The following is a 13,025-nucleotide window of genomic DNA, read 5'->3' on the forward strand; positions in this document are numbered from 1 at the left end:
CTTCCACGTCACCATAAGCGTATAAGAACTATGCTTCTTCTATTTACTGTATACTACTTACTTATATGCTCCAGTTTGATAGTTCATCTTAGCTATAGTTCTTCAGTTAATTTTAGCTTGCTTCATTGAGGTTTATTTCATAAATTTATCTACATGATATGGTGAAAAATTGCAATAATTCGGGTCCTGCGGTACCCGAATTATTACCGTAAATTATTGTCGTTTCCGTTTCTGTTTCGGGTATTCTGACTGTGCGATATCCGTTTCCGTTTCTGTTGCCGTTACCTGCTATATTTCCGGAATAATACCGTTTCCGTTGCCGTTTCTTTTACCTTTCCCTGGGGTTGTCCATTAAATGGAGTCCTTTTTTGCTTTAAATCGAGATATTCTAAAGGGACACTAAAGTGCGAACATTTTCCCTCGCGGAATGAAAGATATGAAGTTACCTCAACACCAATACAAAAGGAACGGGAGCCTTCCGCTGCGTCGTTGGTGATTTATGATCGATAGAAAATTTACGCTTTCCCTCTTCGATAATGCGGAGCGCACTCTAACTGTCTCCGCAAGCGCCATGACGAAAACCCGAGACTGGGTTTTTCGTCATGGATCTTAGCCACCAGCTCGCTTGCTTTTTAACCATTTTATCTGTATCCGCAAGCGATTTGACCAAACATCGAGGGAGTTCGTTTGAGGAGACCAATCAGAGGGCTTTGGCGCGCTTCTTGAGAAGGAGAGGGAGACGGTAAACGTACATTGCGGTTTCTCTCGTTCATAAATCACGAACGACGCAACGGAAGACTTCCGTTCCTTTTGTATTTGTGTTAAGGTAACGGCAGCTTTCATTGACGCAGGAGTAATACGCAGGAGTTTTTGCACCGTAGTGGCCCTTCAACTGATTTTTTTTTCTTGTTTCTAGAACTTGCACCGCATAGCATGCTCTTATAGCCAACCCCGATCCCGAATGACATCGTTCTCTTCCGGATTGGTTAAAAACGGGAGCCGCACGCCCTTTTGTGACACTTATGCGGTTACGTTAATTGTCACAAAAAGGCGTACGCCCCGCGCTTTCCACCAATCGAGAGTGATAACAGCGTCATTCTAAGCAAAGGTTGGTCGTGACTGTGCTATGTGGAGAAGTCCCGTTTGAACTATGTACCTTTCGTGCCGTACACTCTCAAAACAGAACTTCAACGCAGAGCATGCTGTGCGCCAAACATTGCCGCGGATGATAGGGTTATCGCTTTTGATTCGAGGAGAGAGGGATGCGTACGCTTTTTTTTTTTTTTTTTTTTTTTTGTGGCAATTACCATATATCCAAATTGAAACAAAAAGGTGTACGCCTCCCTCTCTCCTCGAATCAGAGGCGATAACTCTATCATTCGTGGCAATGGTTGGCGCACAGCATGCTCTGCGGTGAAGCTCTGTTTTTAGAGTGTACACTCCTCAAAATGAACTTCACCGCATAGCACACTCCTATACTCCAAGAACTGAACTTCACCGCATAGCACGCTCTGCGCCAACCATTGCCACGACTGAGAGGGTTATCGCTTTGATCGGGTAATCGGCGAGAGGGAGGCGTACGCCACCTCTGTCTTCGAATCAGAAGCGATAACCCTATCATTCATGGCAATGGTTGGCGCAGAGCGTGCTATGCGGTGAAGTTCAGTTTTTAGAGTGTAGCCAACCATCATCTCGAATGATATAGTTGAAAACGGAGGCGAACGCCTTTCTTGTCACACTTATGCTGTTCATAATTGTCATAAAAAAGGCGTACGCCTTCCGTTTTCAACAAATCAGGGGGCTTAATCGCTTCATCGTCATTACGGTCGTTACAAGCTAACGAGTGGCGGGAAATTTAAAAAGGTGGGCACGTGATAAAACTAGTGCACGGCGCTCTTCGCGCGATAAGTGAAGGCCGTGGTAGACGTCACGCGCAATGTGTCACGTGCCCACCTTTTTGAATTTCCCGCCACTCGTTAGCTTGTAACGATCGTAACGACGATGAAGCGATTAAGCTCCCTGGGCAGATAACGATATCATTCGAGATGATGGTCGGCTAGGAGTGTGCAATGCGGAGAAGTTCATTTCTGAGAGTGTAGTATCACTTCACACTCTTAAAACAAAGCTTCGCCACATAGCACGCTCAAGGCCAACCATTGTACAGAGTGATACCTCTATCACTCTTGATTTGTTGAAAGCGCGGGGGGCGCGCTTTTTTGTGACAATTACCATTTCTGCATAAGTGTCACAAAAAGGCGTATATGCCTCCCGTTTTCAACAAATCAGTGGAGAGAACGATGTCATTCGGGATGATGGTTGGCTCAGAGCGTGCTATGTGGCGAAGTTCATTGTTAAGAGTGCAGAGTCTAGATTATCTCCGAGGCCAACCGGAACGACTCCTTATCTCCCATTCCTTTTACCGCGACGCAACTATTTGCGTCCACAGATCGAAGGTCCTGCAAAAATAGGCGGAGACGCAAGGGCCTTTCTGGGGGTCACTTCGCTTGATTTCGCACTCGACTTTGTTTCCTCGTGTTTTCAGTGGACCAATAGAAAGATCAGCCTTGTGTTCGACATATCATAATCTCCCGACCAAACCCCCGCCCTGCTCTTTCGAGGGTCAACTACGTGATCGTCAGCAGAGGCAGCAGTGGCTTTTTGATAACGTAAATGTCATGCGACGAAATTGTCGAGGGCCTGTTCTGATACTACTTCTGTTTCTCTCTGAACGATGACGTTCCTGAAGTCTCGCAATATGCGGTGGGCTTATCTTGGCAGCAACACAGTTCAACAAGACACAAGTACGTACGGCAGATATGGCGTCCAAGGTACGTGACCAGGGTTACTTGGGCACGTTAAACTCACAGCCTTATATATATATATATATATATATATATATATATATATATATAAGCCTTATTATTAAACTTATAGCCTTATATAGCAAGTGTGGGCTGATGTGGTATATTTTGGACTCTAATATACACTCTTGAAAATGAACTTCACCACATAGCACGCTCCTAGCCAACCATCATCTCAAATGATATCGTTATATGCCCTGATTTGTTGAAAACGGGGGGCGTACGCCTTTTTTGTGACAGTTATGAACAGCATAAGTGTCACAAAAAAAAGGCGGACGCCCCCCGTTTTCAACAAATCAGGGCATATAACGATATCATTTGAGATGATGGTTGGCTAGGAGCGTGCTATGTGGTGAAGTTCATTTTTAAGAGTGTACCGTTTTTGAAAAGCGTATTTAGCTTTTATTATAATACTCAATCTCGGAATGTGTTTGTGTCGGAACTATAATCAGGGAAGGGTATCGGTAATGGTAACGGAAACAGAAACGGTATATTACCGAAATTTGAGGTGATAACGGAAACGGAAACGCATACCACTGTCCTCCATTACCGGAAACAGAAACGGAAAAGAAAATTATCGTCTGGTATTCAATTCCGGTAATGGCTATTACTGTTGTGCGATGACATTTCAGTGACTTTTCATTTTATTTTTGTATTTTGATGATTCCATTCCCTGTAACGCTCTAAATACTACACGACAGCATGGAAACAAAGCGCAATATTGGATACCGAGAGTGCATCACCCGCTTATCCACTCGTCACATTACCTACCTACATGACATCAAGACATGAGACTTGCACAACATAGACTTCACACACTCTATACTCCACCATAGCACAGGGATGACAGCGTATGATTTTTTTATTTTCATTTTTTAGAAAGAATTATTTCTTCATTTCACCGTGGCTATCGCAGTATTGTTTACTACTGAGAGCGTCCGTCAATGAATGTGGCATTGGATGAAACTTACGCCCGTCTTGGGTTGCTGGACTCAGAGTGACTGAAGACACGTTCCTACACTTCTATAAAAATCCTGCAAGATGTGCGCATCCCAACAACGTAAAATTACGTGTGTAGTGTGTACGCGTGACACGGAAGCAGCACTTGGGCAAAACAGGGTGCTCAAAGAGCCGGACGGGCTGTCCTCCCGCAGCTCTGTAGCAGCCGTTCCATTACCGGAAACAGTAACGGAAACGAAACAGAAACGAAATTAAAAGTTGGTATCAGAAACGGATAACGGAAACGAAAGTAAAGCAGTAACGAAAATGGAAACGGTAACGAAAATACGTCCGTTATCCTTTCCTGACTATAGCACATAGAACTGAAGCGTTCCATGTATTATAATACTGGAAAGTTGTAATACTCACAGAGAGGTCATAAGCCCTAATTTCCCTAGACCCGTGTCTCTCCTGCATCTCAAGGACCATTGGCGCTTCTTTCATGTGCTTCTTCCTTTTGTGTGACGTAGCGTTGCGCAACCAGACGACGGTAGTTCAAGAGTCGTACTTGCACATAACTTCATTTTCATATTTCACATCTCACGCTTCTCGTGTAATGGGGTAGTGTACTGCTCTCAAGCGGTGAATCACCCCAGGCCATAGTCATGATTTAGTAGTAGTAGTAGTACACCCGTGTCCAACAAATGGGGAACCCACTATTCGCCTAATAACTGTCTTAGGTTACACATAAATGGTGTATATTTCTGCTTTTTACTTCTCAATAACCCACGAGTAGAGTATCAATGTGTTACTCCTGCAATGCACATAAATTTTAGTAAATTATAATACTAATTTGTGTATTGTTGTCCACCGTCTGATCCAAAGGCCCTTAATCTGAACAATTTAGATGCGCAATGCAGGATTGATTGATTGATTAATTGAAAAAATATGATAAAATATGGAAATGAGAAGGAATGTAGGATGTGGCCTGCGAGCTGCATCCATGCAGTTTAGAAACACATCACACAGCAGTTAAAGAAACCGAGTACATCACTTTCAGCGATCACGCTGCGTCAAAAATACCACAGACCCCGCGACATGCACAGACCGACCGACCACACTCGAGCGGCATAATTAATTACCGCGTCCGAAAGCCATTAGTCCCTATACTGTGTGCAGTGCGAATGCGACGCGCGTGCAGGGGTTATCTCCATGGACAGCGGCCACTCCTCTCCCTCGTACCATCGACCGCCCACACAACGACCTTGAATGCGGACCCTATGACGTCATTAGTATGTCAACCGGCTAATCAGATGCACCACACACGATCCAGTACAGAAATCAGAGAAACCTTGGGCTATCATGCCCCTACACCAGGTGTCTCAGTTAAATCCCCGGACTAAATAATTCGCGAACCGGTGCACCAATAGAAGAGCTTTCTTTTTTACAAGTATCTGTCCAATACATAGGTGGGGAGTAACGCGTTACAAAGTAGTGCGTTACCGGTAACGCGTTACATTCGAGTAGTGAGATATGGTAACGCATTACATTTGGGAGAAAAGTAATGAGTAACGTAACGTCATTACATTTTTAATAACTAACGCGTTACCGCGTGTTCGGGAACATTGCTTCATCATCTAAACTTGAAAAGCTTGAGCGAGGACCGTGCGTGCAGGATCCGGGAAAATCCTCGATTTTTTCTATTCATCTTCAACAATGACAAGAAGGTCACATCCACCTACGAAGAACGCAAAAGAAGGGCTATTGACCTACCCTGGTTGAGATGTCACCTTTGTTTACCACTTCTGTTTTTCACTCTCTCTGGTATTTTACGGACGAATTGGGCAAAAGCGGCAGAAAAATAGCCTCTACCCTCTGAACAAGTAACAAAGTACCAAGGGATTGGCTTTTTGGATTTGTACTGTGTGATTTAAAAGGTCACCGTCTCTATCAACCTTGACAAGGAGCACTCACTTGTCATTAGGCGTCCTCTCAGGTCAACGGGCGAAGCTCACAGATGAAAATTTTGAACATCAACTACTTCTGCGTTGCAATAAATCGTATATGTAAGTTGTGTTCATGCATGACCCTTGTATGTGCCCAACACTGCTTCTATTGATTTGCGGAATGCACTTATGTGACTCAACCAAAAATGGTACATACTATAAGGACAACTGGTGAAGTAATGCAAAAGTAACGGCATTACTTATCAGAAGTAACGGCGTTAGTAACGCGTTACCTACTACCGCAACAGTAACGAATAACGTAACGCGTTACTTTTTGAAAAAGTAGTGAGTAACGGTAGTGCACTACAAAATAAAAGTAACTTCCCCACCTATGGTCCAATACCGCCTACAAGCTGCGCACCGAGTGAATGGGTTGGAGACGCTGATTATTTAAATAAAAATACAAATGAGTTTCGTAAAAAAACGTAACTTCTGAAGCAGAGCGCCGTCGGCATTAAAATGGGTACTACCCCTTTTAGGACCTTCAGTGGACACCTTTTAGAGAAAAATCTGCCACCGAAGCGGGTCATTTGTTGCAGTAATTAATTGGTTCCGGTTTACATATTTTTCTCGCGGCTGGTCGCAGTGAAGCACACAGGGAAACGTTTGGACAGCAGCACGATTCGAACCAACGACCCCCCATTCTCTATATCGTGACCTTGCAGCCGCAAACAACGAGAAGATTCAATGTGCACTCGGCCGCCATGCCGGCTGTGTGATCAGCTAGTAAGTAAAGCACACGAAGAGCGTCAAACCGTTCTTCTTCTTCCCTCGGAGACTAGCCACCGTTCAGAAACCGTTCCGTTTCACTATGGTTTCACGCGCGCCCGTCATATTCTACGTCGCATGCTTTTTCTTTTCTTTTCTCAATGCCACGTCTGTTGTCGTCTCAGGCTTGGACTGGCACATCTTGCTTTATAAACTGACACATCCTCAACGATGCGTGGCAGACCACGCAAAAGTTGAAGTGGAAGGTGAGGTGGTATTAACATCAAACCGTGGTCACCATGGCTGTCATGAAGAAGAAGAGGATCATCTCAACTGATGATCCCGCTCAAGGAGCGACAACAGCAACCTCTCGCAGTCACATCTTGTTCGTGACTTTCGTTTCGAACAGCTTGCGTTAGTGTGCCATCGGAGCCTTTTATTATGACCTTTTACTGTTCACTATCACTGAACTCGGCCGTAGTGTGCGCTCTGTCACGTCTTCCTGATTTCAGGGGCTGATGAGCGTAATCAGGAGACTCCCCGAGACGCCACGAACTATCTTCCTTGTGGACATGCCAAAGGTGCGCCCCCAGAGATAGATACAAGGTGTGATCTACGCAGTGGTTTATTCAGAATCCCAAGCACGGAGGGGTGTTGGAAAAGATGGGGGGGGGGGTCATTATTATGGTTACGTCATTACAGCTTAACATATCATTACTGACATATGTCTACAGCTGAAATCGCAAGGGCAACCCCTGTAGGGGGTACACTGGTGAAAAAGTTAGGGGGTGTCACTGAACATTTGGGGCTGTCCGGACGTGTAGGGGGTCTGGATAAATCACTGGGTCTACGTAACTCTCACTCGCCTGCTGATGACCTCTGTGTCTCAGACCCTGATACGCGCGACATCAGGTACCCGTATCTTTCCAGCGCCCCTACGAGCATACGTAACACCCCTGAAAGAAGGTGGTCCCAGTATTTTCATAACGTGGTGGTGGTGGTGGGGGTAATCCAGCAGACTTACTTACCCGTGGCGAGCCAGCGTCTTTTGTTTCGCGCAAGACAATTTGGTGGGCCGGACCTGCGTGGTTGACCAATCCTCAGGTGGATTGGCCTACAGATCTCTGCCCTAGTCAAAAGCACGATGACTTGCGCACTGGACTCACCTCTGCCTGTCAGAGCTTAAGCTTGCCGACTACTCCTCATTTGCACGATCCACTCCACGGGGGGATGTGACGCCCATATCTGCTGCTTGGCATTTCTGTTTGGTACTTTTGGGTGTATTGCAAGATTTGCGACCAGGCATTTTCCCAGCACCCACTGCTCTCCACTGTTGTCGTCGTTGTTGGGAGGGGTGCGGCGGGTGCTGGGAAAATCCCTGCTCACCTCTCACCTCCTAACGACATTCTAACCAGCACCTGAAATAAAAATTCTGCGCGACCGAAACATCGAACTTGTACACGGCAATCTCCGAACCCGAACACCGTTTTTTTTGTGAGGCAACAATGCCCGATAGCATGCCAAATTTTATTTTGGTCTGGATCCAGAAAACGACGATGATTCAGCAGTACAACAGGGAAACAAATAACAAATGGAATGCGCGTCCGCATTTAGGGGCGACACACATGGTCGTCTGCAAGCATTGTGACCGAAACGAAATGGATCCAATCCAATCCAGTCAGAGACAAGCCAAAAACTAAAATGGCGGCCCCGACGGTCGTTTATTTGAAGACTACACCAACAAAAGGCTCTTTTACCAACAAAAGTAAGTTGAAATGAGGTCATAGCACCTCGGAATTCCGCAAAAGCTGTGCACATCTATCGGAAACGGGCTATCGTAAATAGGGCTTTGTGTGCTGACTGAGTTAGTATGGTGCGTCGATGGCGAGCTATTTACGGCGAAAACGTTTACGTTTTATTTATCCATAAATCAAATTAATACGGTCCACACAGCAGCTCTAGCGTGAGGATTGTCCCTGTTTGCAATAAGTATAAACCTAAACTACATCACGATTTCACTTTACTTTTCTGCGTGCTCTATCTGCTGTGTTTGCTTTGCAGCAGACCCGCCGAACAGTGGTACTCAGGAGCCGGAATCGGAGGAGGCACCAAAGCTTGCGTCATCAGAACCTGGGCCGTACCTGTGTTGTGTGCTTCTACAAAGCGCCGGGTCATCTGAGAAGGTGATGATAACTCCCCTAGCAGAGGAAACGTCAAGCAAGCCAGCAGAAAAATACACCCAGGACATATGTTTTGAGTCATTTGCCACGGAGAAATTTCAGTGCCATTGCTGCCCCGCGTTGTTCGAAGAAGCAGATTCTCTGGCACAGCATCTTCGGTTACATGCAGAAAGCGAAACGCTGAAATGTGAGGTCTGTTCGAAGCGTTTCATGTACCATGAGGATTTGAGGCTGCACTTGGAGGTGCATGCAGGATTGCGCAGACTTGAAACAATAACCTTTGCATGCACAATGTGTCCCAAGGTTTTAAGAGGCACCAGTGCCTTGTCAGCCCATGTCAACATGCACGAGGATGAATCAACGTACAAGTGTATTTTCTGCCGCATGCCATTCCGTGCCAAACAGAGTCACGAGAGACACATGCTCCGACATGTGCTTCGTAGGTCAGCTGGAACACCAATAGATACAGGCCTGCCACTCGATAACGCACCTCCTCCGAAGTCTCCAGAGCCGGAAGCAGAGCAAGAAGTAGAGCCAGAGGAAGAAGCAGAACCAGAGCAAGAAGCGGAGCCAAACCCAAGAGAAACTTTTCCTTGCGAATTATGCCCTAAAGTTTTGAAAAATAACAGTGCGTTTTCGGCTCATATGCGTATGCACGTTGAGGAAGGAACACATAAATGTCCTGTCTGTTCAGTTCCTTTCTTGTCAAAGAATAGGCTTGACAGGCACATACGCAAGCACGCTCGAAAGAGGACTAAACGCTCTAGTCCTAGTCAAGAATCGCCACTGGAGCCTGTGCAGAATAAGCACACATCTGAACCTCAGCCAGAATCATGCACAACTTCTCTACCTCATGATTCAACAAAGTTGCAGGAAGAGCTAATACTTGGAATAAAGCAGGAACCTTGCAATGATGGAACACAGTTTCCATCTCATCCTTCCATGGACTCTCAGGAAGAGCTAATACTTGCAGTGAAGCAAGAACCTCGCAATGATAGTATAGAATGTCTCTCTCATGCTTCCGCAGACTCTCTGGGACAGGTAATACTTGCGCCAGAACGAGAATTTTGCAGGGATGCTGTGGAATCGCAGGATGAACATAAGCAAAGCCTAGTTTCACATCCTGACTCCTCTACCGCTGCCAAAGCCGCAGCTGCACCAGCCTTCACATGCAGCACCTGCTCGGGAACATTTCCCACCCGACACATTCTGGAGCTGCATGAAATAGCTCACGGTGGGCAGCAGTGCGCAAGGCCCACAGCCAAGCGTGATTCCAGTTCAACTAGCAAACTTGGTAAGCTCAACGGGCCTTCATGTAAAGTGTGCAAGGAAGTCTTCAATTACAAGAGCGCGTACCGGAAACATGTGCGTAAAGTGCATCCATATGCACGTGGCTACTCGTGCAGCATCTGCTCTGTTTCGTTTCACGTTAAAGACTACCTGAAGAAACACATGATCTCACACGGAGAAAGGCCCTATAAGTGTGATTGGTGCGGGCTCGCTTTTAAGAGGAAGGACACCCTAAACACTCACGAAAACATCCACACGGGCAGGAGGCCCTACAAATGCAAAGTGTGTGGGGACGACTTTGGACAAAGGGTTAGGCTTTGGTATCACATGAAACTGCACAAAGCATTAAATGTATCCTGAAACACCTGCGACAAAATGGCTGACCAATTGGCTAGGATTTTCGGAAAGCAATGACACACTTCCATCTGAAGCAAATGAAGCAAAAGGCCTTCCGCCAATATGTTATTTACATTCGTGTGTTTACCTGTGTTCTTGAATGACCTGTAACGCTTAGCAAATCACTCTGAACGCTATTACTTTGAACGTACCCCCATTGGGAAAAATCTGTTAAGTTTGGCAATTGTTTTGTTTTCAGTGCATCGAATAAATGCTATCCTTTTGGCATCACGAAACATATCCATGGCACGTGATTTACGATAGGGGCTTTGAGACTAGATAGTAGGGTACAACTATCCGGCATGTACGTAGAAATGCTAAGAATCAGCATGGTACTGATCATAGTACTGGATCACAACAAAAACCTCCATTAATGACATCCAAGATTTTTTCGGGGCACTCTGTCCAGCCACCTGCATTAACAGTATGAACGAAGGAGCACAAACCACATCTACGATCCAAGCCAAAGTTGCACCTACTTTCACTGATCGAACCGCACATTCAGTGGCAGGGTGTTGAACTGAAACATTTTTCGTTCCGGTCTTCGTTTCTGTTCAAAGAAAACAGTTAAACTCCGGAGCAGAAAACCAACGGTTCAAAACTGGTTCGAACCGGTTCAGTCTCACATAGTGCAAGGAGAATTGACTGCAGCGGAAATAACCCTGTTTATTCTCTCCAAGATGTCAAACAGAGGGAGAAAAAAAGAGCAAGAGAGGGTTACAAGGTCTCACCAAGTCGCTTACAGAAAAACGAGCCTTGAACCCTTGCGATATGTGCTCTTGAGGTCCAAAGAGTGCAATTTTCTACTTGAATCAAAAACCGAAACCAATTTTTTTTTTCTGTTTCCGTCCGGAGTATAAACTTTTTCAGTTGTTTTTCTTCTGTTCTGCTTCCCCCCAAATACCGGGTTTTTCTCTGTTTTTGGTTCCGGTTTTCAATTCGCTCTGCAGCCCTGTTTCGTGGGCTTTGTGTACGGCAGCTACTCAATGGATTTTGAAACTCAAAGCTCGCCGCACTAAGCTATTCACATTAGGCAGAAGAAATTACAGCTACGGTTTCTCACTTTCGGCTCCCAAACTGAGACAGAAATGAGCAGTAGCACAAGCTTTGAATTGGCTTATTATGCACCATAAGATAACAGGAGGACTTCTCTTTGTTTCCTGTCACTGCCCTACCTCATACTACCTGGAAAAATATGCAATAAATGACAACCCTAATTACAGCAGCAAAGTTTGCAATTCTTGGGATTCCGTGAGGCTGCATAGTTGCATGTGCACCTAGTTAAAATGCGCATGCAGTGTGTGCCGTGCTTTTTTAAATTTTTATTTTGTCTTCGATAGACGAGCATATTTACACCGGCACTAAGAAGCCCTATGAATGTGAATTGTGCATGTGCATCAATGCGTGGATATATTAAACCCAGCAAAAGGCATTTCAGACATGCAGCTTGAGCACCAGTATATTTACAAGAACACACTTTTCGTCTGCGTCAACTAAGAAAAATGCGTAGGAGGGGATGGCCGGGGAACAGCTACAGCAAGTGGAACCCTGTATTGTCCATCCTTTTTTTTTTTCTCTCTCTTCCTTGTTACTTCAAGAAGTATCAAACAGGGGCAATCACCACACTGGTGTGAAACAAAGTCATTAGACGGAACACATCAAGTTCACTTAGTGCTTGATGAAGGAAATGAGGAGGCTAAGGAGTACACTGAAATTGCTGTCGTATTTCATTCTACCACTTCTTTTTTTTTTTTTTTCGTCTAATGAAGGTCGTTTTGTAGCCTTACTTCGATCGTTGTTTCTTCAGGGCCAAACCATTTTAGTGACGCTCTTTCTTGCAAAAGATACAGAGTATGTCGTATTTACCTCTTTCAATCACAATCCTTAGGCATCGCTCGCATATTCGTGTACGGTATCCTCTTGAGCCTCAGCGAGTCTGTGCTGCAAGAGAAAAATGATCTATTTCATATAACCACAAGACGCATCTATCTGTATAACCATGGGGCCTAAAGCACTTTGGCTTGCTCGGAGGACCCTAGCACACCGTAACTCTCTTGTGACAAAAGTTCTATATGAGGCACGTTGCACGCTCTCAATGATGTGCCAGTTGTATACATGGCACATGTATGCTTGTATGGCGTGTCAATAAACTGACATGGATGATTCAGCTTTTGCTGTTCCCAGTTTCTGGATGATACTCTAAGGCAGTGATTCTCAAATGGGGGTCCGCGAAGACATTTTTAAGGTTATGCGAGACTCTTGCTTATCGGTGAAATGAACCACCAGAAGAAATATTAAACTTACCGCGCGTGCCCCGAGGACGCGCCAGCGGCCGCGCGTGAGGAGCAGTGGAAGCATCTTCAGCATGTTAAAGGGACTATGAAACGATTTTTTTCTTCGTTTAGTTCGAAAGAAGGCATTTTTCTGAGTCTAGAACCGAAATTTTACTTTCGTCGCGCGAGCGGATTTCTCGGGAGCGAATTTAAACGGAGCGGCGAAGGGAGGACAGCTGGCGCCGCGCCGTGACGAGCTGGCGAGCGGAGACACAACGGGTAACTTGACGCGACGACGGTCGGCTCAGCAACACGTCATCGTGACGTGTTGCCGAGCCGAGGAATCCCGCCAGGAGCATGCGCCGTAGGATC

The 13,025-nt window shown here is 45.6% G+C and overlaps 2 protein-coding genes across 2 annotated transcripts in view; one reads left to right on the plus strand and one right to left on the minus strand.

Annotated features, from left to right (window-relative positions):
• LOC135391175 (protein O-linked-mannose beta-1,2-N-acetylglucosaminyltransferase 1-like) overlaps nt 1–12,321 on the minus strand; it is a 224,411-nt gene extending 212,090 nt beyond the window's left edge. Inside the window, exon 1 of the mRNA XM_064621308.1 lies at nt 12,247–12,321. The gene's annotated coding sequence lies outside the window, so the exon portion shown is untranslated. The remainder of the gene's footprint in view (nt 1–12,246) is intronic.
• Nucleotides 8,173–10,620, plus strand: LOC135392739 (zinc finger protein 91-like). Its single transcript, XM_064623460.1, has 2 exons — nt 8,173–8,279; nt 8,576–10,620. Exons 1-2 carry the CDS (start codon nt 8,216–8,218, stop codon nt 10,342–10,344), a joined length of 1,833 nt encoding a protein of 610 aa, XP_064479530.1. The 5' UTR covers nt 8,173–8,215; the 3' UTR covers nt 10,345–10,620.
• Nucleotides 12,322–13,025: the final 704 nt, after the last annotated feature.

Source organism: Ornithodoros turicata, chromosome 4 (genome assembly GCF_037126465.1).
Source record: "Ornithodoros turicata isolate Travis chromosome 4, ASM3712646v1, whole genome shotgun sequence".
In the NCBI taxonomy this organism is placed as follows: Eukaryota; Metazoa; Arthropoda; class Arachnida; order Ixodida; family Argasidae; genus Ornithodoros; species Ornithodoros turicata.

What these genes read in the sequence shown, in the direction of transcription:
- LOC135392739 (XM_064623460.1), top strand. Translation starts at nt 8,216, where the DNA reads ATGGCGGCCCCGACGGTCGTTTATTTGAAGACTACACCAACAAAAGGC. An exon ending in AGGCTCTTTTACCAACAAAA is followed by an intron (nt 8,280 to 8,575) that starts GTAAGTTGAAAT and finishes TTTGCTTTGCAG; the next exon opens with CAGACCCGCCGAACAGTGGT.